This window comes from Thunnus maccoyii, chromosome 10 (assembly GCF_910596095.1).
Source record: "Thunnus maccoyii chromosome 10, fThuMac1.1, whole genome shotgun sequence".
NCBI classification, from domain to species: domain Eukaryota; kingdom Metazoa; phylum Chordata; class Actinopteri; order Scombriformes; family Scombridae; genus Thunnus; species Thunnus maccoyii.
Window position 1 is genome coordinate 28,001,166 of NC_056542.1, and position 27,537 is coordinate 28,028,702.

General features: G+C 42.2%; 3 protein-coding genes across 8 annotated transcripts in view; 1 reads left to right on the forward strand and 2 right to left on the reverse strand.

The window, feature by feature from the left end:
* Nucleotides 1-3,573, reverse strand: part of LOC121906286 (neuroendocrine convertase 1-like) — a 185,078-nt gene extending 181,505 nt beyond the window's left edge. For 3 of the 4 annotated variants that reach the window (XM_042425077.1, XM_042425075.1, XM_042425078.1), the window contains exon 1: nucleotides 2,700-2,787. The gene's annotated coding sequence lies outside the window, so the exon portion shown is untranslated. Of the gene's footprint in view, nucleotides 1-2,699; nucleotides 2,788-3,525 lie in introns of those variants that run through there. The other variant, XM_042425076.1, reaches the window with a different exon arrangement.
* Nucleotides 2,743-22,983, forward strand: mms22l (MMS22-like, DNA repair protein). 3 transcript variants are annotated; one of them, XM_042425073.1, is made up of 26 exons: nucleotides 2,743-2,810; nucleotides 4,491-4,687; nucleotides 4,995-5,120; nucleotides 5,334-5,386; nucleotides 6,535-6,622; nucleotides 6,846-7,023; nucleotides 7,261-7,354; nucleotides 7,744-7,874; nucleotides 8,086-8,199; nucleotides 8,295-8,471; nucleotides 8,730-8,792; nucleotides 8,917-9,036; nucleotides 9,442-9,677; nucleotides 11,844-12,060; nucleotides 12,177-12,466; nucleotides 17,157-17,335; nucleotides 17,710-17,860; nucleotides 18,889-19,028; nucleotides 19,509-19,651; nucleotides 19,997-20,153; nucleotides 20,327-20,472; nucleotides 20,681-20,892; nucleotides 21,073-21,239; nucleotides 21,937-22,033; nucleotides 22,208-22,375; nucleotides 22,556-22,983. In XM_042425073.1, exons 2-26 carry the CDS (start codon nucleotides 4,503-4,505, stop codon nucleotides 22,629-22,631), a joined length of 3,708 nt encoding a protein of 1,235 aa, XP_042281007.1. In that variant the 5' UTR covers nucleotides 2,743-2,810; nucleotides 4,491-4,502; the 3' UTR covers nucleotides 22,632-22,983. The 3 variants fall into 3 exon arrangements, with proteins under 3 accessions (XP_042281007.1, XP_042281005.1, XP_042281006.1); XM_042425071.1 differs by lacking the exon at nucleotides 2,743-2,810 and adding an exon at nucleotides 2,822-2,901; XM_042425072.1 differs by lacking the exon at nucleotides 2,743-2,810 and adding an exon at nucleotides 3,674-3,776.
* Nucleotides 22,984-23,538: 555 nt separating this feature from the next.
* Nucleotides 23,539-27,537, reverse strand: part of klhl32 (kelch-like family member 32) — a 31,810-nt gene continuing 27,811 nt past the window's right edge. The window contains exons 10-11 of the mRNA XM_042424193.1: nucleotides 26,737-26,831; nucleotides 23,539-24,717 (exon numbers count right to left, since the gene is read on the reverse strand). Coding sequence (XP_042280127.1) covers nucleotides 24,556-24,717; nucleotides 26,737-26,831 — 257 coding nt within the window. The 3' untranslated portion in view covers nucleotides 23,539-24,555. The remainder of the gene's footprint in view (nucleotides 24,718-26,736; nucleotides 26,832-27,537) is intronic.

The window sequence follows — 27,537 nt, forward strand, 5'->3', positions numbered from 1 at the left end:
TTCAGTTGTCATACTTTTTGGGTCTATTTGAGCATTTCACACCTTAAAAATACATCCACTGACACAGACTAAAACTCCAAGCCAGAGGATTAAGATCTCTCTCACTCTATATAGTATATATATAAAATTCTGTTTGTTTATCTGACTTCACGTCAAAATCAAAGTGCCTCCTCCTGCAGCATTTTTCCCCCCAAACAACAAACGAGTGCAGCTGACCACTGTTTAAAGTCTAGAGCATCTTTCGGCTCCAATCTCCCAAGCCGCTGATTGAAATCGATAACCTCACTTGGGGCTCGAGCCCCAGTCAATCCCACTGAGGTGCAGTGCCAGCAGCGTACACCCACCCAGCGAGGAGTGGGCCTCGGGCAGAGACAAAGTAGACAGGGGGAGAGGGAGGGAGAAAGAGAGCGCACATTAGACTAGAGTACAGGGGAGCCACATTGAACAGTGTCAGGGCCTAGGGGCCTACTGGGACGCTGATAAAGTACCTGGACATTTTTATAGACAAACTACTTATTTCCGTCCTCATATCGCTTGGGAAGACTGATAACTTTATATTCCTCTCAGGCAGGGGAATGAAAGGGGGGATGGGGGGGGGGGCTTTCAAGAGTTTAATTGATCAAACTGTAGCCACAAGGGGTTTTTTTCTGGAGATAAAAGGGACTAGCACACTCTCCCCTGTACAATACAGAGATCTTTTAGAAAGCAGACCCAATGAAAAAGAAGAATGTAACTCATTATGCAAAGTCATTACAGGCTTCCGACTACACTCCTTAAAGACGGCTGAGTTAATGGTGGAATTGTATCGTAAGGATTTCCAGAGGTCAAACTACCTGTCATAGGATAACATTATTTGAGAACGTCCAGATTATTGCTCCAAAACTTATAGATAGCTGTTTTGAGGTCAAACTTAAATATTGCATGTTAAACGTCTGACAACAGTAAAATATCATGTTATTAGCTTACGGAGGGCATTGTGGCCTATTGTTGTACAGAGCGATGGCGATGAATGAATGGCCTTGAGCAAGGCACCTCCAGCAGGCCCCTATAGCTGACTGTAGCCCAACCAGTACTGATATTAATATTTGAGAGTTTTACCAAATCTGAAATCTGCTGATATCCATTTCTTTTACATTAACACACAAAGCTTTTTGATAAGAATACTTACTACTGTATAATCAATACTTTAATCTTAACAATGGATCACATGATTAGGGTCTAACACCCCAATCAATCGATTATCACCCAACTTTATAGTTCCCCTCAACTCTACGGAGCAGTTTAGTGTCTTTCAGGACATTGTTTCCAGCCGCAACTTCAGTCTCACTGCTCTCACTGAGTTGTTTTCAGCCACAACAGGAAGCTGTTTTCAGTTTTTTTTTTAAAAAAACTCAAAACCCACTGCATACTATCAGCTCAGCAACAAACACTAAACAGACAAAGTTGGCGACTAGTTGGTGAAGATAGCAGCTAAAGAGCCAGATATTTCCCTCAGGAGTTGATGGAGACAAAAAAACAGCTAAATAGCATATTGGATTCATAAAGTGGCCAGAAATGTGACTTCAGATGAATGCTAGTGTTGCTCAGTATCTGCTAGGTGCATAAATAGACAAGTGTTTGCTAAGAGGGTTAGGGTTAGTTTTCCATAATAACTTAACTAAGTGTTTCCACTGCTCCAAAGTGACCAAAAAAAAAAAAAAAAATCAGTTAATGGAGGTTTAACATGTAACATTGACAGCTGTCAGTGCTTTCTGGTGAACTGGTAACATCTGGTCTTGTAGTGGTTCAGGAATGGAAGCCCCCATACTGTAGACTTGGGTACACCTTCACAGGTGTTTTCACTTATTTGGACTGATTGCATCTCCTCTCATGACTGAGTGGATATGTACAGACATTTTCCTCGCTGCTGTTAGCTTTGTTACACCTACTACGGCGGGGAAATAACACCTTTTTGATTTTGGTGACCTCAGCAAAAAGGCCTCTTTCACATTTGGACATGTCATAGCAGGGAAAGCACAGGTGTAACTAATGATATTAATGACAGCTGCATTATCTTTACTTAAATATTTATGTATGCTGGCTCACTGGCATCAATTACTGGGACACCTCAGTTATGTTATTAGTCACACCTGTGCTTTTCCTACTTTCCCCAAGTTAAAACGTCTCATGAGAAACAGTCTATGTACAACTACAACCTGCAGGACGTCTAATCAGGCAGAAAGGGAGAACACCTGTGCAGGTGTGTGGTTTGGACTAGTATCTTATTTTACAGTTGTTGGCTCTTAAGTAGTCTTTTAGTTGTTACCAATAAGAAGCCTACATCACTCTCATTGATTAAGTTTGTTAGGGAGGCTGGAGTACTCACAATATACACAAAGTCCCATTACATCTATTGCAGGCATCAGTTCCTGACATACTTTGATGCAATCAAATAAGGACAGGGTGGATTAAAATGTGCATTTAGAAAATTATCTGAATTCGGTTTTCAGTCGTCAATAGTTTACTCTTGAACTGTGGTGATATTTCACAGACAAAATCCAGCCAGGTCCAGTGCATCAAAAGCTTGGTAACGAGGCTACATCTGAGGGCGAGGGGAGGGGGAGATGAAACAGGTTCAAATCTCACTCCCTCCGTGTACTACAGTGCATAGAAAGGATTGAATGGGTTTGTAGCTTAGGAGGAGAAAAAAAAGCATTTACCTTTCCCATCCAGGCGACAGAGCCTTCACACAGACGGACGGGAGCTCGATGTATCGTAAAAGAAAAAAGATCTGCCGACGCTTCCATCTTTATTGTCTCCACTGACTCCTGGTAATAAAACGTGCAAATGAGAGCATGCAAAACGCCACATCTATCGTGCATCTCCTCACTGGACAAGTCAAACGTGCAGAAATCACGAATTGTAAGTCGACAAAACGAGCACATCCACGGTGTGTGGCGGAAGGGGGTGATTTTGTAAAGATGTGAGAATGCATTAGAATGCAAGAAATGGTGTGATGGCGAGAGGGACTGTTGGGAGAGACAGATCTGCATATGGAAATTAGGGTTAGCGTGGATAAAATTCTACATAAAACGCTGCATTAGTTTGTATTAATTTGGGCGGGACACCTGCAGCGAGACTGAAGGGCACAAAAACTTGACACCAGTCTGTGGAAAAGTCATGGAGCTGGTTGTCTACCAATTAAGTGCATGCTAAATGTGTTTATGCTAATACTGAAGACATTTTTAACATGTTGAGCAGTGTTTGTTGAGTGTATTGCTACATACATGTCTTAGAGGCCATATCTTTGTGGTGTAAATTAAATGTTTTAAATTTAAACTCTGCTTAGGCTATGTCAACAATATAGCCTACGCAGTTTTTAACTAATTAAAAGACTCTTGAGTCTCATGAAGGTGAAAATAGTGGTTAACACTGTAAGTATGTACAGAAGGCATTTAACTTGCTTGTTTCATGAACGTCTCGCGAATTAAAGACGCTGAAACGAGCAACAGTAGTGGACAAACACGAACAAGGAGCATACTCTACCTGCGGAGGAATAATGTGACGAAGAAACCGAAGTGAAGGGAGACCTCTTGTTTTGTGCAGCTAGAGACCAGAGAGCCACGCCCGCTGAGAAACTTCGGTCCAATCATCGAGCGCGGGGCGTGTTGGCGCATGCGTGGTATTAACGCGCGGGAGAGACTGAAAACCCAAACAACGGCGTGATGACAGCTGTGTAATCTTACTTTGCTTTAAATTTACGGAATATTACATCGCATAAGAAGCAAAAACACAAGGTTTGTCAATGTTTTAATTACATTTGTCCTCCTGGCCGCTCTATTGTCTTTAGTTTGCATGTTAGAAATCCTGCTGTCTTAGTTTTCTACCGCTAACTGTTCATTCAACACAAGCAGGTACAGCTCAACGCCACCAGAAAGTTAACAGATAGTTAACGCTAACATACTTATGATTTCGCCTTATGTACTGGCACACACACACACACATTGTAGAGAATTAATTATCCTTTTAAAACTGCTGCGGGTAATATTTACACACTCGTGTCCTATTAGCTGCTTGGTTAGCTGCTGGCTTGCTTGTTATGTTACCTATGTGGACATTTAGGCCTACTAACTGTTGTTTAGAAGCAAGGCAACAACAACTGTAAGATTTTTAAGTTTTATTTCATACAAGTGAATTATCACTTACCTCAGACAGCTGTCTGCTGAATGATAGCAGCTTCTGTTTGATTTAACACTTAAGGTTACTCTTCTGACCTGCAACGATACTTTGTGCATTTGTTATTGTAATGTTTTGCCTTGTGTAGCAAAACTTACAGTATAGTATAACGTTGTACTCTATATATATACTTAATATATTGCTTTGATCTTATGGTATGCTCATATTCAATCTGCTTTTACATAGTAACGTCTCTTATGCCCGGGCCTTCTGCAACATGTTATCGCTGTTTTAGTAACAGGCTAATGTCTCATCACTGTGTTTTGTCATTAAAGGTGATAGCGATTATGACTGACAGCATGGCAGACGACTTCAGCCAATCCCTCACCCCACCAGTTTCCCCCTTCGCAGCAGACAGCCTGTATGAGCTCACCCCAGCCCAACCACCATACTTCTGCTGCTCTGAAACAAAGGAGGACCCAGCTGGAGCATTATCAGCTGAGTCATACACTGCTAGAGGCTCCCTGAAACGGTACAGTCACGATCTGTCAGTTAAGCCTAATCATAAAAACATATATTCTCCCTTAGAGGTCAACAGTTTTCATAGAGCCTTTTTCTGTGCAAAAAGAAATAGTCCCAATGAAAACTGTTGACAGAGACATCCATAGATTATCCCGAGTATCTGGGACATTGTTCCCATTGTCAGTTTCTGATGCTTTGAGAACAATAAATGAAGTTCCAGTCACCTTCATTGTGATGAGATGGCAGCACAAGTGTCAGCAGCGGGAAAAAATCCTAGTTAATAAAGTATTACTGATGTGAATGTATCCACTCTTTAGGTTGCTGTTGCGTCTTGATCCGGCCCCTGCAGAGTATGAGACAGACACCGTGGAGCTCTTTGGCTTCCCGTGGGTGACAGAGACGGCACTGGTGGAATCTACAAAGCTTCTCTTTGGCCTGTTCAGGTAAGCCAAGATGTAAATCTCAGTTAAGTTTGCTTTTACAGTAAGTGCATTTCTAAAGTTAGTTTAAGTTCCTTTTCCATGGTTGCAGACGTTTAGTAATTGTACAGTTCTTGACAGAGCTTTTTTTCTGTGTAGGCCTAATTTGTGTTTAAAAAACTGTCCACCATGACTCATACACATGCACGGTCTTATTTGCTTGTTGTTATATTTCAGACAAAAGGTTTACAGGCTGGAGACCTTGGTGCAGTCCAGTTCACATGACTTTGGTAAGCTTGATTATACAGTCCAGCTAATTATTAGGCTTTTAGTTTTTAATGTCAGTATTTTGCCCACACAGTGAGCCATTATTTGCATACATAAACAGCGCCTTATGTGTTAGTCCGAGACTTTCATTTACATGGAGATTCATGTACAAATATTCACCGTTGTGATAGTGTAGTGTTAACAGGGCATTGTGCTTTTAAATGATCATGTTTAGAGAGTGAATTTTAGCACACATTTTCATCTACAAAGGGGGGGAAAAAATCAAAAGAAAGGTTCACTATGCTTATTTAGATGTCTCAAAATCAGCCAGCTCCAAATTATGAACCTTTTAATCACCTTGGCTTAGGTATGGGTTGAACCCCACACCTTTTAGTTAAGGAGCAGTTGGTCTAACTAAGCTATAATGTCAGGCAGGGAAATTAGTTTTCACAAGGCAACAGTCTCCTGAAGAGATGTCTAACTTGCTAAAGACAATACACGTACAGCATGCAAGTTAACGATTAGCAGAAAGGGTAGAGGCAGGATAGAGTAGGAGTTAAGCCCACCGCTTGAGGACTGGTAGGTCAGGGTTGGAGCACCTCTTCGGTTAATCAGATTCTGTCAGAAATTTAAGAAATTCTGAGAAGCGGCTTCAAATAATGCATCTCCATCTGGCTCAGCCGTGCCCTCTGTGGCAACAGCAGACAGCATCACGTGTGACGGCCCCAGTGGGTCCAGCCTGGAACATTTGTCAGTAGTGTATGTAGTGTGTGTGTAGTGTTTTTTTTTTCCAATACACTGAAGTACATGTCTAGCTTAACTGGATAACATTCTGCCCATTTGCTTTTTAAAAAACTACAGAGGATTTTAAAATGTTGAGCCTAATTAGCATCACCTAATAACACTGGACATTTTAAAGTTTGAATGGGGTATGTGTGACTGAAAAGGTCCCAGTGAACAAGGACAAATAATAAAATATGAACATAGGTGTAATAGTATGCTTTGCTGAAGTGAGCATACAAATTATTCAGATGTGGCTAACTTCCAACAAATGAGTTGTCCACGAAAATATTTTACTTTAGTGTTGGACTCATGTCTAGTGAATGATACTGTGGGCTTGTTTTACATAAGAATTACAAATACTACCCACAACAACTCTGTTGTGTTTTAGGTCAGGCGGGCAACCTCCACTATGAAGCAGAGGAGCTCAGACAACAGTGTGTTTCCTTTCTTCAGTATGTGAAAGTCTTCCTGCACAGGTAATTCTGTATTTTAACGCTCTCCCATTCAGTCACTTAGCAGCCTTCTACCTCTAATTAGTTGAACATTGTTAATAGTGAAGTCTGAACAAAGTAACTGATGCGTTATTTGATGATCTATAAGGAATCTCACAATTTAACACCCACCTTAAACAAAATGTGGCACTTTCCTTTTTTTTTTGTTTGTTTGTTGAGACATGCTTGTCCTTATGTATCTGTCCAGATACTTCAACGCTTCCAGCACTCTGGATGCAGGTCTATCACACCCCTATGAGGAGTTGGAGGGTAAGCTCCCCTCTGCTCTTCTGGAGGAGCTGTTTGGTATCACTCTCCTCATAGGACGACTCAAAGACCTGCCTGCCAACATTCAGAGTGCCTTCACTATACAGAACCAGGGAAAGGTACTGCTACACATTAGTTAGCCTGCGCAGTTCTGACTGGTTGAAGGACAAAATATTGTCAATTGTAGTTCATGCAGAATTTGCTGCTGCAACACAAAGTAATAGAATGATTCATACGAACAGACTTTTTTCAACTACAAGCATCTTCCCACACAGAACTGATTAGTAGGAGTTTAAAAGACATTTTGATTGATCTTCTACTTTGGCACTGAACTGCTATTTGTATTTCTCCCATAGATTTTTCCTCCCTCTTGGCATTTGTTGCACCTTCATCTTGACATTCACTGGTCTGTCTTGGAGATCCTTCACCTGCTTGGCCACAAGATGCAAGGTATGTGTTTGCTTTTTGCAACAGAATGCTCAGACAGGAAATGAAAGCTAAAGCTATTTAAATGTGAGATGTGGCTTGTATTATGTTAAAGTTTCGAGTTCTTGTTGCACTGCAATTCACTTTTAAGTTTAATAACATGCACTTTGGAGCACTTTAAAACTCATTATGGGACTAAAACTGTGTAATAAAATGAAAATGTGGAATTGTTGCATAAATACAGTAACAGAATTATCTCTTCAAGGCAGTTTAAAATGAGGCAGTTTGAATGATTGTGCATTGACTGGTATGTGACAGCTAGCACAAAGGGCTAAATATTCTGACTTTCAGCTCACGGTGAGTCATTATCATGGACATAAGCTTTTTGTAATTTCACCTGTTCTTCTGCCCAGGCCAGGTGGTATACGCCCACCAGTTTGTGAACCTAACGGGAGAGAACCTGACTGATATCAGTCTGTTTGAAGAGCACCTGTGCAGTCTGCTGTGTGACCTAACTGGTCTAGCCATAGGCAAATACAGCAAGGTGGGCGGCTGGCTATAACTCACTACATCTTGCTGTTGAGATGCACCAGTACTATTTCTATGTTAATTGGGTTGTGGAAACGTGTCTAAAACAGCTTATATGTTGCATGCTCAGTAATATAGTATTACAAAATCTAATCAAATAGTAATCTTGTATAAAGTATAATCTTCATGTTAGCTTACAGTGTTAAATGGACCCTGTTCATTTGTAGGTGAGGCCTACAGAGGCTCTCAGCAGCCATCATTACCTTTGCTCCTGCACCAAAGAGCTGTGGGTCCTAGTCATGCACCTTCTGGAGAACAGGAATAAAATGTTGCAAACAGAGGTAACGCAAATACACACATGTGCACAGTCACACAAAAGATATGACTCTCTCTCCTGACTAAATTAACCAAGGTATGTTTCCCTCTCTCCTTCTAGTCTTTCTGGAGCTACATGAACTTGTTGTTGAGGTCTCTGGTTTCAGGGAAGCCTGCAGCAGAGAAGTTCAGTGGCCTCCCCAAACACTGCAAGGACCCTCTGGGATTCACATGGTGGCTGGTCACTCATTTAGCAATGTTAGGCCAGTACGGTCGTAATGGCACAATCCAGAATGAGGTAAGACACTGAGAATCACAATATTGACACATTAAGATGTTACACTGCAAAATAACCTGGTTATACATTTTAAAGTGTTTTCACAGGGTTCCCACTGTTTTTTAATGTTTTTACTAATAAGCATTTAAGTATGAATGCAGGCAACACAATGACTTTTTACCCATTTTGTCCCCATTCATTTTTTTATTTAGAGTATATTTATAAGGTTTGTTTGTTGTTGTTTGTAAATGCATCATCCGATTTTATCTGCACCCACAGAAACATTTGGAAGACAACTGGACTTTTGTGGAGGAGTTGCTCAAGTTAACTTGTAACCCCAAGGTCTGTTTCTAGTTACAAATCCATTTTTAACCATTCAAACATATCAAAAGAGTGTTGTTTTCCTTTTTTAAAAAAATATTTATATTAAATGAAACTGTACATATGTGTATTTGTGCAATAACAGGGAGGTCTAGCAGAGGAGCAGGTCAGGATGCATGTGCACTGCTGTCTCAGTCTGTGTCTGCTGTGGGGGCCCAGCACCAGCGCTGTCTCCACCCTCTGGGACTACTACAGCAAGAATCTTGTGAGGTTAAATGCAATACAGATGAGAGAAGTTGCTCAAATTTGATATGTTGCCTCATTTTAAGCATATCTGCTACAGACAGAGCACATTTACCTCACTTTTGTAATATAATTTAAACCACCACTTCTTGAGGTGATATATTCTTTAATTTCTTTGAATGTTGGATGTTTCACTTTTGTTTTGTTGCTGTCATTCTAATAGCTGTACTTAATGCAGTCTTAGATTCTTATTATCAGTTGCGTTATATTTATTGCATTTTTATTTACACACTTCTAATTCTTTGTCATATAATTAAATGTGTTATAATTGGTCATGCAGCAACAAAGGCAAAGCTTTCAACACATTTTCCTATAAGCTATCACCAAGGCCTCTTCATTTACATTATATTCTGTCCCTCCACCCCAGAGCGCCTCATTCACTGTGCCCTGGCTCGGGGTGTCTGGTCTGGGCACTCTGTGCAAGACGCCCCTGGCTCTGTTGGAGCAGGCCCGCAGCTGCTGCTCCCCCTCTCCCCTCTACTCTCCCGGACACACCCAGCTCTACCGCTCAGCCAACTCCTTCCACATCTTCCTGCGAGTGCTGGCCCTGTGCCTCGCCCAGGACAGGGCTGGTGGAGTCCCACAGAGACAGATCAAAGGAAGGTAAGGATGGAGAGAAGTCTGGCAGGCTTTGTAGTTCTCGCCTCTTCACATTCGCTTCCATCATGAAAAGTAGATCTCACAACCAGGCAGTTGACACCGTATACATTATGTACTGTAGGCATTAAGAAGCAAAACATGGAGTGGTGGATATGAGAAATAATTACTAATCAGGCTTGTAAGACTCCTTTTTCCCCTTGATCTTCTAATGTGTGATGTGTCTAGTTGGCTGTTTGGATTTGTGTCTGTGTAGGTGCATACTTGCATGAATACACAAACAACATGTGTGTTTGCACACTATCATGCATTTCAGTCTTGTTTGTGTGCGTGCCAGGTGCACCACAGTCTCCCAGTGCATCTTTGATATTTACTCAGACCCCCCAGCGGAGCAGGTGTCTCAGGAGTCAACCACCTGCTCTTCAGCACAGACCAGAGCCAAGGAGCCTCCTACTGATGCACACACTCTGCACCTGCTCCCTAGAGCAGTGACATGGTTTCAGAGTGTGTGAGGCCGCTGGATGGAGGGAGTGTGTGTCTTTGTAAAGGAAAGAAGAGAGGAAAGATCACAGGCTGATGTGCACGTCAGAACCGAGCGCTGGACCATCCTATATCCCAGGCCGGCTGGGCGCCAGCGAGAGACAGCCGTAGATAAATCCGCCTAATGACTTCCCTCTGTCTGGAATGTGCTCAGTAGCACTGCAGACATGGGGGCTAATTAGCTAACGAGCGTGGCGGTTAATTCGCCTTAACGAAGCTGTGTTGGTTTCCAACACGGATAGAGAGGGGAGCTTGGGTGGTGGGGAGCGGGGGGGGGATGTGGATGGTAGGCAGTCTGGCAACAGCCAGGCTGGGCTGGGACAGGTCCAGATCCCTCCCCCTCTCTTCCACCTCCCCTCCACCAAAACTATCACCACTACCTCCTCCCCCTCAGGAGGCGCGAGGCGTGCCGACTGTATCACTACAACGTTTCGGCAGCGTTCCCACTCCTGGCCGGGCTCTGCGGGACACCCGCGACGACCGCATTAATGGGATCGACTGCAAGCATGTTGATCTCCAACGCCAGGAGTTAGGAGCATCTGCTTGCCTCCGGAAAAAAAAGCTGTCCAGAATAAACAAACAGACAGACAGGTTGGGGGAACATAGAAAATCCCAACTGCTGCCTCCCAGTGCGCTGCTTATATCCCTGTTACATATTACCCATTCATCTATTTAAATCTCCCTCCCCTCACACTTCCACTACATGCTTGGCCACCTTCTCCTTTTATAGTCCTCTGTGGGTGTAACTAAGCTGATTTCAGTGTTAACCTGGTCTGTCTCAGTTCCTTACTCGTTTTTCTACACTCCTTTTTATCACTCATACTTCTTACTCTGAGTTTGTCTTGGTATGCTCGCTGTTTGTGTTTTGACCCAAACAGCAGCTCCACTCACCTGTGTGGGCTGCATCTGTGTTTGGGGGTGGGTTGGGAGGAAAAGAGGGGGGCTCTTGCCTTCTGTGTTTTCCTGCCAGGCGAGCAAACAGCAAGCTGGATGTGAGGCTGTGCGTGTGTGTGTGTGTGTATATGTGTGTGTAGTTTTATTGATCTCTCTCTGGTGTTGCAGTAAATTGGTTTGGCTGTAGAGAGAGGGACCAAGCGCCTACTGCTGTGTGTCTGAGTGTCTCTGACATTTAACATGATCTTTAAAGGCATTTCTCCACAGTGCCCGCACGATCTAACAGCGTGCTGGGTGGTTCTCCATTCTTACTCCCTCTCTCGCTTTTTCTGTCTTTCTCTCACCCACATACACTTACACACACACACACACACAAACAGATACACATAGGCCGGGCAGCCAAGCCTCTCCCCTGGAGCTGAGAGGGTGATGGAGGCAGGTGGTGGGGTACATGATGGGGGTGGAAAGTTCAGTTAGTCAGCATTTAAAGTCAGGGATTTCAGAAGAACAAATCACCTCCCAAGAGCTGGTCAGTGGAAATAAAGAAAAATGTAAATTGGCTTTAAAAAATGCAGTTTAAACGTTTCATTGCCTCAAATTAAGTGATAACTGGAAAGAGCAGATGCTGTAATCTTGCTCTGTTTCTCTTTCTGTAAACCTTTTTTAAATTGTCCATCTCTTGTGCCACATTTTAAAAACATTGTCCTTTCATCTCTCTTTTGTTCTCTATGTTTTCAGGATTTACTCAAAGTTCTCCTCAAAGAAGATGCAGGAGCTGTCGGAGGCAGGCCTCATGAACTTCCTACTGCTGTTTCTGGTGGTGGCCAGGCAGGTAGAGCTGGAAGATGTGGCCAGCAGAGCCTGTGAGCTGCTTGGTTTCCTGCCCTCTAACTGCCCCCCTGGACACCGCACCCTGGTCTGGAGGGGGCAACTGTCACTGCTGTTGTTATTCCAGGTATGTTAGTTAGTTAGAAAAAATCATCACAAAACACATATTCTAGTTGCTGAATTTAATCTGTTTTTTTTTATGTAAAAATTCCACGTTTTGACATCATGTGATCATTATTCCAGGAGAGGGGTCTGGATGTTGGTGCCCAGGCCAGCTGGCTGGCCTCCTCCTTTAATGAGACAGCCAAGGAGTTCTACAATAAGACCACAGAGGTCTCTCGCAGACTTGCCCTCTGGGGGCCCCTTGGTTCATACCTGGAGGGTGTGGCTGAGGTTTTTGAGATGAGCACCAGTCTCAACCTATCAGAGGAAAAACTGCTCAATGAAGGATTTGATTGGTTGATGCCTGCTTGCCGCCAATCCGAACTGAATTCTGCCCTGGGCTTTCTGCAGATCGTCCTTGGCCAGCTCAGGTGAGAGAGTTTATATAAATATTCACCAGCTCTCAGGTATCTCTTATTTTTTCTCAGCCTCTCATTCATTTTATTCACTGATAGCTGTTCCCTCTCAGATAGTAGACACTTTTAGACAAATGTTTTCTGGCCAAGGCCAAGTTAAGCTTTTATTAAAATCTGATAAGTGGCTACAGCAGAGGACAGTGATCTCTTCTGCTCTTCCCAACATTGCCAGCCCAGAGTCCACTCAGTCTTCATACTGACAATAGGTGGATTGTCCTGTCAGCAGGCATGAGTGTCTGTAAAGACCCTGTGCTGCATTGAGGCCCCTGTTAGTCTCAGGAGGCCTAGTGGCCCCCAGGTCACCCTCACCAGGTGTTGGTGGAGCCCTGAGTAGAGTTACGGGCCCAAGGGACCCTCCATGGACCCTCCTGTCGTCATGGGGACAGCAGCAGTGCTGTGGGTGTGTTGAGAGACTGTGGTCAGTAGGGCGTCAGGACCGGTTCAACTGTAGGACACGGGTGTTCGTTACATGTACAGCCCCAGCTGAAGGTCAGAGAGCCACAGCTGAAACAGTGTCTGTTTATTTGGAGAGGTAAAGGTGGGAACAGTGGCAACAGAAGATAGAAGTCAGGTGAGACTGGAAGGTTATGGAGTGAGGAATGACGTGTGATCTTTCACTGTGGAATTATCTGAGTTAAAATTGGCAACCCTTTAAACCTTTCATTTCCACTGAACCATAATAATAGTAAGTACAGTAGTAGTGAGTACTTCTAAACTTTTTGGATCATTAGTTACACCAATATGTTCAAATTGTTATTTAAAGTCAGTGAACCAAAACCATAAAGTTGAAGGCAATAAACCAAATTCTCTTTGTGTTTGTCAATACAAGTGACCCCTTTCACATTATACATGGTCATTTCATCCATCATTTATATAAAAATATTGATTAGAGCAGCTTTGAATCAGAATGGGTGTGATCAAGAAGTGAAGTGAAGAAGAGTATAAATCTGAGCAGGCAATCAATGCCAGATGTAGTACTTGGCATATTACAATAGACACACATTTCAGTTGATAACAAAAAAGATTTAAAATTTGATACCCAGCCTTACAGACATACAACTACATCATCCCAGTTTCACTGCATTACTCAACATGCATGTATTTCTTAAATTGTTTTTTTTTTTTGCCCCTAGAAATAATTTATGTTATGTGGAGTTTTACTAAGCACCTAAAGTATCACCGGTACTGCTTCTGTATACTTGCGCTACTTATAAAAGGTTAATAAATGAGCTGAAACACTAGAATAAGGACATTGTAAAGTGAAGTGTTACTGAGCCCTCTCACTGATCACGTAGGTGTATGATTGCTTTAATTCTCCAGTGTATACATTCCACCCTCTCCACCCTGCACACACACACAAACCTACACACCTGCCCACACACCAAAAGTGAAACACTAACCTAAGTGTACTCTCTTATTTCAACGCCTGGCTCCCATAACACGGTATCTCGTTAGCTTAGCTAATTCCCAAACTTCCCATCTCAGATCTCGGGGTTGGAGGGCACACATTTGCACATTAATGGCCAAGGAGCGGGAGAAGAAGAGAACTCCCAGAGGCCCTCTGTGTTATGGCCCAGACCACACTGACCCATTTAACCAAATAAAAAAATACCATGCTCTCTCTTTCCAGTCCGTCCCGCCAAATTAAACATAATTCTTCGGCCTGGCAATTCTCGGTATCTCTTTGTGATTAATGCCTTTTCTGTGACACAATTAATGGGTAATTATGTAGCCTGGCAAATTTAGCCTGTGCATCATTATGTCTATTAAGAGCTGTGTGGAATCTGCACACATTAAGAGAATTATTCTGCCAATGGCTGAGGCAGTGGAGGGTCCGAACATTCACCCTTGATAGCCATCGCCATGGCGCTGAGGCAAGAAGCCAATCCCAGGCATAATTCCTCAGTTTTATTCCTTCCCATGACCCTCTGCTGCGGGAGGGTGGGGGTGTCTCTGGTTGATGAGGTGAGCTGGCATTGGCACACCCTGTTGGATCTGTTTTCGGCACAAACAATTAATCCCCATCTCCTTGGCTTGATAAAATACAAGCTTCCCTGTGAAGCATTTTCCTTTGTGATCATTAAGACCTTTTACCGGATATTGAGCTTTTCTTTTCATAGTCAAGGACAACTACTGTTAGGTTACTTATGAGAAACTTAGATTAGAAGGTAGGAATCAGTTACACCCATACATTTTTTTGCCATCAAATTTTTATTGCTTTTACCACATCCTTGAAACATACCCACTGTGTAGGTGCAGCAAGACAATATAGTATAACCACATACATTTATCAACATGTATGTATGTCCCCCACACCAAAGAGTGGGCCCCCAGGTTTTACAACCTCACTCCTGCCCTGGCAACGTTCCCTAACCACCTTACCCCACCCTCACTGTCACCCCTCACCCTATAACCTCAAATAAAATAAAACATGTCTACAAGATTAAAGAGAAAGATAAATTATGCCTAATTTACACCTAATGGAGAAAAAAAAAAAACATTTTTTGATTTCACCTTAATTACAGAAGTCCACACATATACACTATACTGCAGTATATGGTCTCATGTATTCTTCTGATTGATATTTTTATACAAAGTACTGTATATCAACAAAAAATATATAGCCATTGAATATGTTGAAGAGAATGTGGGGGTTTTTATCCCACAGCACAGAGGTCAAACCAGCAAATAAGATACATTTTTGTTGGACTGATAATGACAAGGAAGAATCAACATTCAATAGTAATAATTTTGGACAACAAGGTATTTCTATGTTAAATAAATGAGATGGAGCGGAAGATACTTGTCTCCAAAAGAGTGCCATGCCTAGACAATCCCAGTCCATATGTAAGGAAGTACCAATGTGGTTGCACAAAAATCACAAACTGTGAGAGAAAGTAAGTTGCATAAGAAAGCATTTTCTGGGAATTAAATAAATTCTACATATGAGTTTGAAATGTAACAGTTTATGATCAGGATTTTGGATATTTGAAGTATAGTTCAGGTTGATTTAAATGGTTTGCAAGTCAGTATCTCAGTTGGCATAACCAAGATCATTACTCCATCTACAAGTTGATTTTTAATTTCAAAAAAAGTATAGTTTAGAAACCAGCCCTCCTGTGCTGCTTCTAACATCAAGCATGTCAGGGAGAAGTTCAGAGGGATGTGGTGAACCACATGGTTCTCCGTAAGTTCCAAAAGCTCTTTTCCTGGCAGGTTGTACACCATACACAAATCATTCTTATTCCTTTATCATCCAATGTATCTGATAAGATATAGGTCCGTCCAGTGCTCCATTGGATGAAAGAAAAAGATGTGCCACCAGTTACAAGGTTAATGTTTTGGAAAACTGGACTTTTTAAGGGTGCTTGTAGTCATTTTTCTGACAGTATCTCTATATTAATGCAAATGACATCATGGGGCCTAATTTCTTTCTGGCTGATTTGAAAGGTAATGCTAATTGCACAAATCTTATAGAGGATGAGGGAGAGGCAGGTGCTCCTCTACACATCTACCAGATAAACCAATGCGCCAGGATTGACCCAAACAGAGACTCAATGTCTCAGTGGCAGTCAGGTGGTGTTACACCCAAACATTTTGAAACAGATGGATGGACGATATTAAGGAGAAAGTGATCATAAAGTACTTTCAGTTGATGCCTGGGGGTGTGTTTGATGTATCTCTATCTGTCTGTCATCAAAGGATGCTATATTTTATTTTGTGTCTGTATGTTGCATGCAGCAGGGGGAAGGGTTAAACGGGGTCCCTAATGGTACGTAGGCGTTCAGTGTGTGTGTGTGTGTGTGTGTGTGTGTGTGTGTGTATGTTTGTGTGTACACATTGTAAGAAGCCGCAGTGAGGAGGATTAAGTGGGGTCTCTGACGATGTCTTGTACAATGAGGGTTGATGGGTGTGAAAGGCCCATTCCGCAGTAGTAACGAGGCTAATGAATTCAGACTCTAATCGATTGTCTCAGCTCTCTCTGGATTAGATGCAACCTTGCTGGAAGGGAAGGCACCGCTGAGGTGTGTGCGTGTATGTGTGTGTATACCATAGTAGCAGACTAGAGTGCGTGGTTGAGGACGGGAAGTAAGGTGGGGGGGGGGGTGTAGCTAGTTCCTCTATCCTTTGCTTTCCCCAGCACACCTCAACCCCCGCATCCCCGCACCCCCATCCGGGCGAATGAGGGGGACAGGAGGATCATCTCCAGTCTAAATGAGATTACAGCTCCTTCAGCTGCTTATCTGGGCTAATGCCAGCCACTGTGGGGCTGCTGTAGCGGCTGGGGCCAGGGCCAGGGATGAGCCAGAAGAGCCAAAGTATAGTCTGTGTACAGGGGATCAGCATTAGGCTCCACTCTATGCCTATGATATCCTCCTCTCCTTCCCCACCTCTACCTCCACCCCGCTCTGCTCCACACTGCAGCGCACCGCCGCACCCAGTAATCCCCCAGGAGAGAAGAAGAGAGGGAAAACACATGAAGAAGGAGTGAAAGACAGAAACAGGGGAGCAAAAGGATTTGAAAAAGTAGAGGGCGGAGTTGGGGGGGGGTGTTGTACACAAGAGGGAGCACTATGTTTGGAATTTCCATCGGATAGATTTGTTTATCTGCTTTCTGTGTGTATGTGTTCCTGTGTCCTTCCAGACGGGTCCATCAGCGCGGTGTCCAGTCAGCACCCTCCTTGGCCTGGGCGCCTACCACCAGTGTGGTGAAAGAGCGCCACCTAGCGGTAGCAGCAGCACTCTGGGCACACTTCTTCCCCTTCCTCCGCAGCCTACGCCTCTCCCAGACCCCTCCAGCACAGCTGGCAGATGCTGCTGCAGGTCAGCTACGCCCACTGGGAGGAAAAAGAGACACTGAGTGAAGGGAAGAAAGGGCTGTAGGAAGACGGGGTGGGAGAGAGCAGGAAAGAGTTTTGAACAAGAAATCAGTTCAACCGATATGAATTATTGATAAGCAGAAATTTGAAATGGTATAGTCATTTTGGATGAAGGAAGAGAATTTGAAAGTGTGATGGCAGGATACAGAAAGACAGAGACTATTGGTTAAACCAGCAAAAAGAACCTCAACATGATCTAAGATGTAAAGATTCAGAGAACGTAGGAAAGAACAGCAACTTAGGACACATGCTTTGCACACTGCACATGCATCCACTTCCTACTAATTAAGACACAATAAACTGATTTCACCTCCTCAGGCTTCACCCTGCTGGCCTTTGATCTGCCCAGCTCTGCCCCCCAGGACCTCCAGCCCAACCCAGTCCAGTCCATCCTGCAATGCTTTGGCTGGGATGACATGGTTCAGCCACTTCTGGTGACTCGCTACCTTCCCCATCTGCTCCAAAACAGGTACAGTTAGCCTTAGAGATCTACCCGCTGTGACTTCACCTCAATTACAAAGCATTTTTATCACATCACTCCTGATGGGAAAACATCAGGTCAGTCAGATGAGGATGATGTATTTGATTCTGTACCTGCCAGCTATCAAGCTTCATAAATGGTAAACAGCACTTGACAAAATTATTTTCCTCAGGTCCTGTAGGTATATTGGACAGTCTCTAATCAATAAATTAGGGAGTGAGTATCCTTGGTATTATAAAAATAGGTTTTAATGAAGAAATTGCACCAATGCCTCTAAACAGAATACAAAATGTAGTGCATCTTCAAAATTACACTCAAGGGTACAAAACAACGTGACTGTTTCAACCTCAAAGGTCATCCTCCTGCCAAGTGATATGAAGGTGCTGCACCTGAATATAAAGGCAGAACAAGGACACTCTTCTTATTTATTTATTGTTTGGAAGTACCAGCCTGCCAAGCCTCCATTCACTTCTGTTTGTGCTGCTACCAATATGTAATTTATAAAATGAAGTAATGGTTTTATTAACGTGAAAAATTTAATTAAATTACCACACCTTAGATGGGAATTTTCACCTCCCACCATCCTTTCAGACTCATTAAAAACTGTAAGTCGTCACACGTCAACTCTGAAGGGAAGGAGCACTTTTAAGACAAGCAGTTTTCAATGTTTATGCCTTTTTGAAAATAGAAACAAAATTTATAACTTGGTGTAGATATTTTCCTGTCAGAGTAGAAAAATGATGACCACTTCAGCAGGATGAGGCATAAAATGTGAATTTTAACATTGATGTCCTGTGTGCTTACATGGCATATGTTCTCACATCCTTAACCTCTTTCTGTCTACATATTGTGTGACTCTCCACCGTCTGTATTTGTTTATCAGGGACTAACAACTCAAATATTGAATGCTTGATATTTATGCATATTTCCATCAACAGTAAAGTTCAGTAAACCTAATAGTTTTAATAATTACATGTGTTATATTTGTCTTCAATGATAATCTCTCTCTTTTCCAGTGAGCTGGTGTCCTCGCTAAGCAGTGATTCTGGCGTTGTCGTGTCGGGTTCAGCACAAAGTCTGTCAGTGAGGGCCTGGTTCAGATGTGTTCTACAGCAGCACCTTCACAAGAACCCAGATGGATCTGATAGCAGAACAGGTGATACCACTGAATCCAAATCTTCAAAGTAATATGGTGGTGTAATTTCTGGCACATCATGGTATTCAGACAGGTCTATTCCAGACTGTTACAGAAAAGACAGGAAATATCAAGGACTTTTGCAAATGATTCACTTCACAGCTATACCCCTATGTACTGTATATTTTACATTACAACAATTTTTCACACATTACATTGTGTATTTATACCTTTTATGGCCATACCTCTCAATCAAACTGGACTCTAGAGTATTTGTGCTTTGATGAAATTTCCAAAAAAAACAAACTTGGAAGGAAATACATTTTTTACATTTTTTTTTTTTTTTTTTGTTGCACCAGCCACCCCATCTCTGTTCTAAATATTGTTATATTTTCGCAGGCTAAAACCTCAGGCTTGTTACCTTTACCTGTCTACCTTGTATTAGAGATAAAGGTTACATTATTATTTAAATACCCAGTGTTTGTGCCTGCGTTCCTCCAGGCCGGGCCATGGAGGAACAGTTGTGTGAACTGACTCGGCTGGTGCTGAGGCTGCCTGAGGTGGACAGTCTTCTGCAGAGAGCTGGCCTCCAGCCCACAGCCACCAGGACAGATCCTATGTCAGCCCTGGAGATGTTTGTCAAGGTAACAGATACTCGCAGGTGACACATACACCGTTGCAGTATCAAAAAAGTTTTGTGTTTTGACATTTTGAAAGTAATACATTGTCTGCTATGAGTTCATATAGGATATCTATGATTTACACCTTTATGTCCCTGAGACATACTATTCCCCTTAGTTTGTGCATATAAGACATACCGTACGCTGCATATCTGAGTAAAATTCATCCCTGCACCTTTACATAAGTGTGCACTATGTGATGTATTCTGAGCATATCACTGTCATATCTGATCTCTACTATGGCAGCTTGCATTTACATGCAAATGTTCCCATGAATTTCTTTCCTTATCTGCTTTCTCCTGGTGTCAGGCTGTGGGCAGTGTGTACAGTGGACTGCAGGTTTTGTCTGAGCGTTCAGCCATGGTGACCAGAGCTCTGGACTATATCGGTGACATCCTGAAACACATTAAACCCTCTTTGGTCAGCAAGAACCAAGAGGGAATGCAGCTGGCCTACTGGGCTGTTGGTAGGTGCAGATCCCATATACCTCAAACACTTTAAACAGTTCACAAAGCTTCAGGAGTACTTTGTTTCTTTACACTGTTTTTACAGTGTGGTCCAGGTCACAGACTGGAGTCAGGATTCATTACAGTTGTGTATCTCACTGTGCTTGACTCTATTTTACACGGTGTGATCCAGGTTGCATAGTGAAGCACTGGAGCCCCCTGCTGGCCACTTCTAAAGCTCAGCAGCTGCTGTTCCGCATTGTGGACGGGCTGCTGCTTCCCCACAACCTCACACAACAGGACAAAGCTCTCAGGGACAGCCTGCCACTTTATCTACAGGTGAGGTCAAACATATATTGCATGCACACACAAACTCAAATGCATCTTGGACAATCAGGAGACACAGCCGGCTTATTATAGTGCACAAGATGTTATTTGTAGAAGAGAAGTGTAACCCTAGTCATCAAAACCCTTTGGTTAGTCATCTGTGTCATCATCTGTGAGTCATTTGTTCGAATGTTTCCACTATCAATTCATTCTCCTGCAGGGTCTGTCGGTGGCCTCCAGTGTCTCACAGTCGCAGGGTGTTTACCTGAAGCAGCAGCTCCGCTCTGTTACCCGCAGATATCTGGACCATTTCCTTCCTGCCTCACCTTCCATGGGCATCATTGCCAACCACCCAGTGCTTCTGGGTGCCTGTGAGGCAAACCCAACCACCCGGGGTGCAACACTGAGAAGAACCATCCTGGAGGTGCTCTGGTACGTCTCCATGCTTCAAGGCTTCATGTTGAATTCTTGATTCAATTTGAATCTTATCATACAGGACCGAACCACATTGGTATTGATATAATTTCTCGCTTTCCAATATGTTTTTATCCATAAATATATTTTAGTTGTTGGGATCAAAGATTCTTAGAAATGCAATCTCTGATTTCACAGCGAGAGCTTCCTGCAGTTCAAAGGTCATGCCCCTCCACCTCGCCTAGCATCAGTCCTCATGTTCCTGTTGGAGCTCCTGAGACGTAACATGGACTCAGACCCCGCCCTCCTCACTGTGCCACTCCCCTCTCTGCTGCGCTGTGTGATGCTGGTCAATGAGCCGCAGGGTAAGATCATGGCTCTGCATACACACACAAAACAATCTGAGGCTTATGCTGTGTAGCTTTTCTACATCGTGGCCATCTTCTGTAATTTAAATCAGTCAGGTCTCATTGAGTGTCCTTCAAGTTTTGGTATAGGGCATCCTTTAGTTGACTTGGTGTTAAGTGGGGCTCAGGATTTTTCTGTATACACTCACTCACTGGGCAGTGGTCCTTGAGAAAGAACTTTGAGTTATCTATAAAAGCACAGATCTCTGGGTAGCATGAATGGGTGTCTCAACAGACCACCCTCCCTACTCGTGTGTAGCAGGGAAGAGGTGGACGTTAGAGTGAAGCATGGCTTGGTGTCAGCCTGTTTTATAGACTGAGTGTCTCTACCCTCCCAATCCTGGCTGGATAAGAGCTTCTGATAATGCCATGCAGGAAATGTTCCCGATGTGAGAATCTCACTAATGTTACTCAGAGAACCAAATTTATGTAAATAACCCACAGTTTTGTGGTGATTATTTTGTCTTCGTAAGATCATGCACTCATGTATGTTTATGTGTATAGTTGACAAAAAATAATGACGTATCACTGCAATGCTTGCGGCTTTCATCAGTCCTCACTTTGGGGTAAATTATGCAGGAAAAAAACACATTTTGACAATTCTGATTTTGTTTACAGTAATCACTGACGCCCTGTCTCATGATATTTTGTGCAGTGAGGAAGACGAGCACAGATGCCATACAGCTTGTGGTTGAGCGATGTGCTGCTGCATCGACAGAGGGACCGGTCGACCAGATGATCACTGTCTTACAGTAATTGACAATAATATCTAGCAATAAATATCTGCACCTGTATTAGAGCTGTGTGGAGTTGTAGTCAGGATGCACAGAGCCTGATATAGGCACTATGGCGACAGAGTCGTAACTAATTAAAACCTTTTTTATCTTTCAAGGTTTTTATTGTTTGTGTAATCTCGATGCTCCTAGGTCATTTGTGGAGGAGAATGAGGGCGTCTACGACAGGCAGGTATTCAGTGTCCTGGAGACAGTGGCTGTTTTAGATCCCTCTGTGGTTCAAGCTCTCATTCCCAACCTGTCTCTCAGTCTGAGAAACACTGAATACAAGAGAGGACTGGGCAAGAACACTGCCTTAAGGTGAGCCAGCACATGAATCACACTGGAAGCCATGAAGACAGTACTCATTGTCTTAAACTATTTTTAAGTTGTCTAGACATTAGGCAGGTGTTATATACTGAACCAGAAATGTTCTGTGGCTGTATGCTGTTTTTTTGACTGTGGAAACTAATGTGACTGCTTCATCTCTCTGTTTAACAGGGGTGCATACAAGAAGTTGCTTTGCCTCCTTGGGGAGAGTGGGCAGGCAGAAATAACCAGTCTGGAAGCAGACTAAAAACTTTTTCCAAAAAAAAAAAAAGGACCTGACGCCAGTTCTAAGAACCTCTAGTTAGTCATACCAACCTTCTTTTTTTGCCAAATTTCCTGATTTGGTCATTGTGGTGCTGCTTTCAAGGTTATCTTACAAAATTTGAGGGTTTAGTGCATTTCATTAACATTGATAATGTTAAAACATACACTACTAGTGTTGTATGCTGAACTTTGAATGTTCTTAATGCATAAACCCAATCATGGACTGTAAGACGACTCATATCACCAGATTGTATATACTGTCTATATTGTAAAGAAGGTGCACATGCATTGTTAATGAAATAAAATGTGAAATTAAATAAATATAAATGTCCTCATGCCAGTTTCTCCACATTTTCATTTCAGTTCTATAGTGAAGAATGTGAGCATTGAAGTGAGCACAGACTATCTGTGCTTATACCATCAGGTGCTGGATCTGTCTCTACTCGGTTGGCACTCTGAATTACAGATTTCATGACAGTCGTGGGCGAGCCCAAAGAGTTCAGTAGCGCAAAAAAAAAAAAAAAGTGAGTAAAGGAGAAAGTACTGTTTGTTCCAATTCTCCTTCACCTTTCCAAGCCGCAGCAATCTCTTGCAATCTGGCTTCAGGTTGCACCTAATCACATGAAGTCTCACTCCTGTCTCCCACAATCACCAAGTCCCATTTTCTGTCATTGCTAGTCATTTTCCAGCCTCATCAAACTGCAATGCATCCCTTCACACGAGCTTTCTGCTGCACTGCATTCCTTTTCTCCAACAGTATGGGGTTGTTGGAGAATTTATGCAGAAGGAAAGAAGTAGAGGTAATGCCTTGAGTTAGTGTTCAATTATCTATTCTATCACTCTTTTTGACAGAGATATTAATAGTATTCATAAAACACATTCCATTGCAATTTACTTATGTAGCATCTTTTATTTGGAAAACTTCATGTATTGTCTCGACACATTGTTTTGGACGGATGAGGGAAGTGCAGGGATCACGTTTTCTCTTTTTTTTGTCAAAGTAAAACATTGTTTTTGAATATCAGCATGATACAGTGTTATTAGCGTTTACACACTTTGGAGAATATTCAGCAGATATTCTCAATGATAACAATGAGCAGACATTCATTGGAACATAAACAGTCTTAGGTCCTGAGCATTATAAAAATCTCACGCTCACTTACACAGTTCAATAACACACACATACAGTAGTATGTCACTGCTGTTGCAGGAAAGTCAAGTAGTTTACCTTATTTAAGATAAAAGAATTACATGGTCTTTTATGCAAAGATTAGCTTCTTTTGACACCTGTTACCCCTATCTGTAATTTCATCTTCTAGTGTGAGGCAGTGAGAAAGCAGGCTTTGTCCTGGATGTTTTTCAGGTTTGATGGAAATGTTATATGATGGTTTTAGCGAGAAAAGCTCCAACAGCCCTATAATGGGTTACCAAAAGGAAAGATTCTTTAAACCCTTGAGGAAAATTCAGTCTGGCTTCCACTGAGGTGAGAGTAGTGTATGTCTGCTGACAACAAGTCACTTAATTGGTATAAGGATTGGCATTTTCTTTCTGTCTGCTTTGGGAATTCTGATCCCTCTGGAGCCATTTTTCTTAACTTGCTCATCGTGTCTTCACTTCCTGGACAGCAGGACAGGTACCTCAGTCTTCGGGGAAATACAACAGGTTTCCCAGCAGCTTGCAGAATAGCACGGCTCTTGTAGATCAGGAAAGTATTGTTATTACGTTTGGGTCTCAAAGAAATCCCCTGTACACTCGTGTGACGGAGACGGCAGGCTCCAGAATGATTACTATGATTAGCTTCATTTTTGTCGGTCATGTTTGCAAATACTGACGTTCCAAAGATGATGGTCCTCCATCCTCTCTGGTTATATGTTTTCAAGTGTTGTGATGTTTTCTGCATCTGTGATTTAAACAGCACCTATCCTGTGATGAGGTACTTGGAGTGTCTGTAGGTTTGGGCAGGTGAAGTAGGGAGCAGGGAGGAAACAAGTTGCTATCCCATTGGAGGCGAATGGCAATGTTGGACCGTAGAAAACCTCCTCCTTCCCCTCAGTGCTCAGATCCAGCACCTGGAAAGAGGAAATTTGTTGAAGAAAATTGAGAACATTTCTCCTCATAACCTTTAATCAAGTTTATAAAATCACAAAACACTGTACGTAAGTTCCCAGTTTCCTTCTCAGATATACACGTGAATTAATCAATAAATTTCTAAGTTCGAAGACATTGGTCACACTAGTTGCCCAAGAGAAAAAATTAACTTAAGAAAATTTAAACAAAATTGACAAAAAATAACAAAGGGGGTTGGGGTGTTAAATTAAGGCCACTTCAAGTCTATTACAGCACCTTGTACTCCAAATCTGGTATTCTAAGGAAAGAACTGGCCTTGTAGAAACACCCAGAATTCACCTGTCCATTATGCATACAATTCCTACAATAATCATCCCTACATTTACAAAGTAGAGAAGGAGGAAATACATGAAACAATAATAATATGGACTAAAATGCAATCTTACACAAAGCTTGCAAAAGGTGACAAGATAAACCACACAATAGGGTCAGAGTGGATAAAGTGTTATTATGCTTCTCTATTCTACAATATTCATACAGTATTCAAGTGCAGTAACCATTTTTTCCAATATTAAAAAACAAACCATCCTCAATCTCTAAACCCAGTATTGACTTTATTTCCCTTCCTACTGTAGTTCTATCCAACAAATTGGATTATTGGACAATTCCAAAATATTTGAAAGTGAGCCCTAGCATTGAATTATCACATCAGTAATAACAATGCCCATATTCTGCTCCCCCATTCTGCAAATGTTTTATCTTTGGATTAATGAATTCTCTCCACTAACTGAAACTGCTGGAAGTGGATTGTGTTTTACATAATGTTTAACCATTCTCTGTTAAAGTTAGCTTTAATGTATGTTGAGTGATTCATGGAATATTGTATGCATAAGCACATTCTTGATACCAATTTTGCTTGTTACCTTAAGAAAATGAAGTCGAAATCAGGCAGGGACAGGAAAAGTACATTAGACAAGTCACTTTTTTACAATGTGATTGAATCCATGCTTTGTCACCTTACAGTCATATTTTTGGTGAATAAGACTAAGGAAGAGTCTACAGCCATGCTAGTGGCTCTGTATGTGAATCTGTAAGTAGGCACAGCAGTACTTTGAGCTAAATGCTAAACATCAGCACAGTGACAATGCTAACATGCGACTTTATGTTTACCATGTTCAACTGATATTTGCTAATTAGCAATAACCACAAAGGTTTAGCTGAGTCTGGTGGAAATGTCATTAGTTTTGTAGGTATTCAGTCAAAACCAAAGTACTGAACAAATTAAAATTATTGACCTGATGATAACACTAGATGAAAAGTCAGGGGATCACTAAAATTATTTCAATTCATCCTGAGGGGCACATATAAATGTCTGTGCTTTTGTGGAAGGAATGCCGAGCAATGGATAACACATCAGAATTTTTCCATAACGTGCCAAATTCCATGGCAATCCATCTAATAGTTGTAGATAGATTTCACTAAAAACCACAAATGTCAATGTCATGGTGTCACTATTGGAAAATTCAGGAGATCGCCAAAGTCAGTAGGATGTGCAAAATTTCATGACAATCCATCTTACAATTGTTGAAATATTTCACTCTGGACCGAAATGGTGGAGCAACTGACATCTCCACCCCAAGAGCCATGCCACGTGTGAAACAAAAAGGTAATTTTGCTAGATCATGTGTGCTTAACTTGAAGGCTGAATTAAAACAAATATTTTCAGCATTGTTAGACACCTGTTAGAGACCTCTTCTTCTGCTTGTTTTAAATTTATAACATTTAATCTTCACCTGTAGGTCGAGGCTGATGGAAAACAATAAAGACTGGTTCTCTTCCCAGAAACTGTCTGGGCCCTGGCCCATTGTTAAACAATGCAAGACCCATGGTGTAATTCAATTCAGTGTCTGTTTTATGGATAGTGTGCTGCTGTTCCACTTCACTGTATGAGCATATTATCAATAGAATTCACATCAATTTATCTGATCACTCTGAGGTGTCACAACTGTCACATCTCTCACCTGAATGCATGCCAGAGGCTCGTTGGTCCAAATGGAGTATCCTCCAACCACATAGATCCTGTCATCGTGCACCGCCACTCCGGACTCATTTTGACCTGAGGAGGACAGAGCCGACACAATGCTTCACTGTGCCAAGCAGAGGGCATTCTGACAATATGACTTCCACATCCCCCGAGAGGCAGTGAGAGAGATAAATGGAGAAAGGTGGGGAGTTAAGGGAGGAGGGGGTGTTTGGAGAGCCAAGATTGAGTTCCTGTTCTCTTTCCTGTGACTTTGTCTTCAACTTTTCCAGACATAATATGAAGAACAGATCCAAGTACAGCACAAAAGAGGAAAGTCATACAGGAGGAGTAGTAAAGTCAGCTGAACTTTAAACCTTGTGAGCTTTCACTGCATACAACATGAAATCAGGTATATATGACCACATCCTGCAGTGTATATATATACATGGTAGATTGTGTCCCCAGTGCCTGTACTCCATCCCACCTCCACCAGACTGGAGGCTAAAGATGCAGCATGCCCACAGGTCCAAAGTAAGAATAAATGTATTTTCATTGTAAATCATCCTACCACCTACTCACAACCAGCAGGGACGCATTATGTGTTATTTTTTTATGTAATGAGAAGAAGATAAAGTACATTATCTTTGTTTTACAAGTAAGACATACAGTATGTCAAACTGAAAATACATTATGTTCATGATAAACTGGCATCAAAGCCCCTTAGTTTCAAATCTTTAAGTATGTCGCTGTAACACTGAATATTCACAGCTAAATGTCTCAAGTGAATTAACCAAAAACT

Excerpts from the sequence above, each read along its gene's own strand:
- mms22l (XM_042425071.1), top strand. The coding sequence starts at position 2,827 with ATGAGAGCATGCAAAACGCCACATCTATCGTGCATCTCCTCACTGGAC. Across the intron at positions 12,061-12,176 it reads CACTGCTGTTGTTATTCCAG|GAGAGGGGTCTGGATGTTGG; the intron begins GTATGTTAGTTA and ends TCATTATTCCAG. Across the intron at positions 20,473-20,680 it reads GCCTGCCACTTTATCTACAG|GGTCTGTCGGTGGCCTCCAG; the intron begins GTGAGGTCAAAC and ends ATTCTCCTGCAG.